General features: G+C 38.6%; 1 protein-coding gene across 1 annotated transcript in view; it reads left to right on the top strand.

The window, feature by feature from the left end:
• The window catches only part of LOC118340169 (prostaglandin F2 receptor negative regulator-like), a 4269-nt gene extending 1509 nt beyond the window's left edge, over positions 1 to 2760 (top strand). The window contains exons 2-4 of the mRNA XM_035678040.1: positions 1594 to 1780; positions 1915 to 2033; positions 2330 to 2760. Coding sequence (XP_035533933.1) covers positions 1594 to 1780; positions 1915 to 2033; positions 2330 to 2460 — 437 coding nt within the window. The 3' untranslated portion in view covers positions 2461 to 2760. The remainder of the gene's footprint in view (positions 1 to 1593; positions 1781 to 1914; positions 2034 to 2329) is intronic.
• The last annotated feature ends 46 nt before the right edge of the window (positions 2761 to 2806 follow it).

Below are 2806 nucleotides of genomic sequence, written 5' to 3' on the forward strand. Positions count from 1 at the left end.
TCTCTCTCTCTCTCTCTCCGTCTTGCTCTTGAAAAATAATTAGCTCGCTCGCCCCCTTTCCAAAGATTACATCTATTATCACAAATTCTCTCTTGTCCCTGTTTTCTTTCTTTTGTCATCACTATCCTCCTTTTTATGTTGCATGTCCATCTCTCTGTCTTTTTTATCTTTCTCCTTACCGTGGGAGAAGGAACAACAGCCTGTGTGTAATAATGTGGTGATAATGGAGCTGTTATGTTGGTTTGGACTGATTTTCCCCAGTTTTCTTCCTTTGTTCTGTAGTTATCATAGTGAAATTAGGGCTGAGTTGTACATCCAAAAATAACACTCTCTTCCTCGATTCCGGTAATGTAATAAGTACAGCACCACGTCTGTGTAAATACTAGACTTGAGGTATGGTATGTGGTGCTGATAATCACATGAGAAACCCTTTTAATGCAACATAAATCATTCTGTATAAGCTGTGTTAATGTTTTGATGGTTAAAAGTCATTTATTTAGCATCGGTGACAGCTGATGGTCATCCAAACCTCTTGAATTCAGAACCGACTGCCTCGTTTTGGCAATATATGGAAAGATTTAAACATTTAGTATTTGCAGGCAGGCTATAAACTTAAGTAAATGTTAGCTAAAGCTGCTACAGTTTCCATGAAATGAAACGTTTCAACCTTCTGAAACATTGCTTCTTCCTGGAAAACAGCAAGGAAACTTAAAAAGAAGGAAGGGTCATTATATCATAACGCCAGCGTTCTAATGCTGTTTGCTGCCAGTTCTGTTGAAACCTATGGGAGATGGAAACCAAACCTATCTATAGTGTATGACCTTTAATGAACAGATGCAAAAATGAAGCCAAATGAAAGAACATACTGCAGAGAAATGATTCTCCAAATGTGTTTGTTTATTTTCTATTGGTCTCCAAAATCAAAAGATGAATACTTCCTAATAAAAATTACTAACTGTAATACTACAGTGCTCATGACAATTAAAAGAAAAACTGCAAGTGAAGTGTCCCATGAAAATGTTGATTTAAATCTGTTCTTCATTCCTTCTCTCTTCCTTTTTATTTCGATCCAGAGGCTGCTTCACAGTGATTGACAGGGCTAATAATAGCTAACGTTATGGGAATATCTTTCATTCAAAGGAAGCATTTACAAATGTCCTCTGATTAATTCGTAATTGGTGAATTGGTTGGCTATAAAAAAAAAAAACCCTACAAAACAACATATATGTTGTTTTTAGCTAAGCAATTGATTTGCAATGGTGAGCATTATAATTTGACTCGCCATGAGCTCTGTAAAGTAGGCCTGTATTCATCTTTGGATACTATTTGGAGAATTGGAAATGGAAATGTGAGAAGAAGCACTGCAACCAGGGACAAACTGTTAGCCTTGCTCTATCAAAAGTAGAAAAAAATACGTGTTTAACCAACACGTACACATGACCCGTCTTGTTTACACATTGGTTTAGCTCATGTAACTGTTGTTGTAATGTTGAAATAGATATGTTAAAAGACTTTGATTTAAAGGTAGTTGGAGCCGTTTCCTAGCAAAATGTTTCCTTGCTTTACTCAAATCTGTCTGTCTGTCTCTCTCAGATGACCTGGCATACGAGGTGCGTTGGCTTTTCACCCGGCTGCGTGGTGGAGAGACGACGACCCAGGTGGCAAGCGTGGACCGCTTCGGCGTTGTGAGGAAAGACGCCCGTAACTCATCCAGTGACATCTCAATAGAGCGCAAAGACACACACACCTACCTGCTGAACATTCACGGCACTCAGGACAGGTGAGTGTGTGTGGTTTTGACCTTTTGTGAATTTATAATTTGACTGTTTCACCCCTGTTGGCCAGAAGATTTACACTGTACTGTTGTTATAACAGCTACAGTGTCTTACTGTGTGTGTGTTTTGTGCTTTCCAGTGACAGTGGGGAGTATCACTGCATTGCCACTCCCTGGTACCTGTCGGCCTCAACAGGAGCCTGGACTGAAGCTGGAGAGCTGACGTCATCTCGAGTCTTCCTCACAGTCCGGTTTGCTGGTGAGGAGTGTGTGCTGGACTTCCTATATGCCCATGTCCACACTAATTCAGTTAAATTATTAAAAAATTATTTTTTTTATTGTCAGATGGCTGTAGTCTGGAGAGTGATTTTGCTAAAAAAACAAAGATAGAAACAGAGACGTTAGTCTGGACATGGCACATTAGAGTATTTCAGCATGCGCATATATGAACATGAAATGCAAAATAATTGAATATACTCTTTATATTTATATATATATATATATATTATTTGCTTCTATTAAACACCAAATCTCTCTTTGTCTCACCTTCTGCAGTGTGGGAGTCCCTAAAGTTGCCTCTCTTATATGGTGTTGCAGCCTCAATAGGTAATGTAACCATCACACACTCACAAGTAAAAGTAACAATGTACATACTGTTGATGTTGTATTGTCAGCTGTTAGCTTAAGCCTGTGTTTTTATTGTTCATATGTTATCTAGATATACGCTGTTCCAACAATCACAAACTCTGCTTTGGTTATAAATAAAACCTGAATCCACTGACGTATATGATTAAAATCAGGAGTTTCAGTTGCTCTACTGAGCTGTACAGAGCAGACCAGCTAGGTAAACAAACCACAGAGAGGCTATGATAGCAACACAGGCAGAGGAAGTGTGTCATTCTTTGCTCAGGATAGCTAACAGTTGTTTGCTGCTATAATAATGTATACATCTCACGTGTGTGTATGTGTGTGTGTATGTATGTATGTATGTATGTATGTATGTATGTATGTATGTGTGTGTGTGTGTGTGTG

This window comes from Morone saxatilis, unplaced genomic scaffold (genome assembly GCF_004916995.1).
Source record: "Morone saxatilis isolate NCDOM2014 unplaced genomic scaffold, NCSU_SB_2.0 Contig6, whole genome shotgun sequence".
NCBI lineage: Eukaryota > Metazoa > Chordata > Actinopteri > Moronidae > Morone > Morone saxatilis.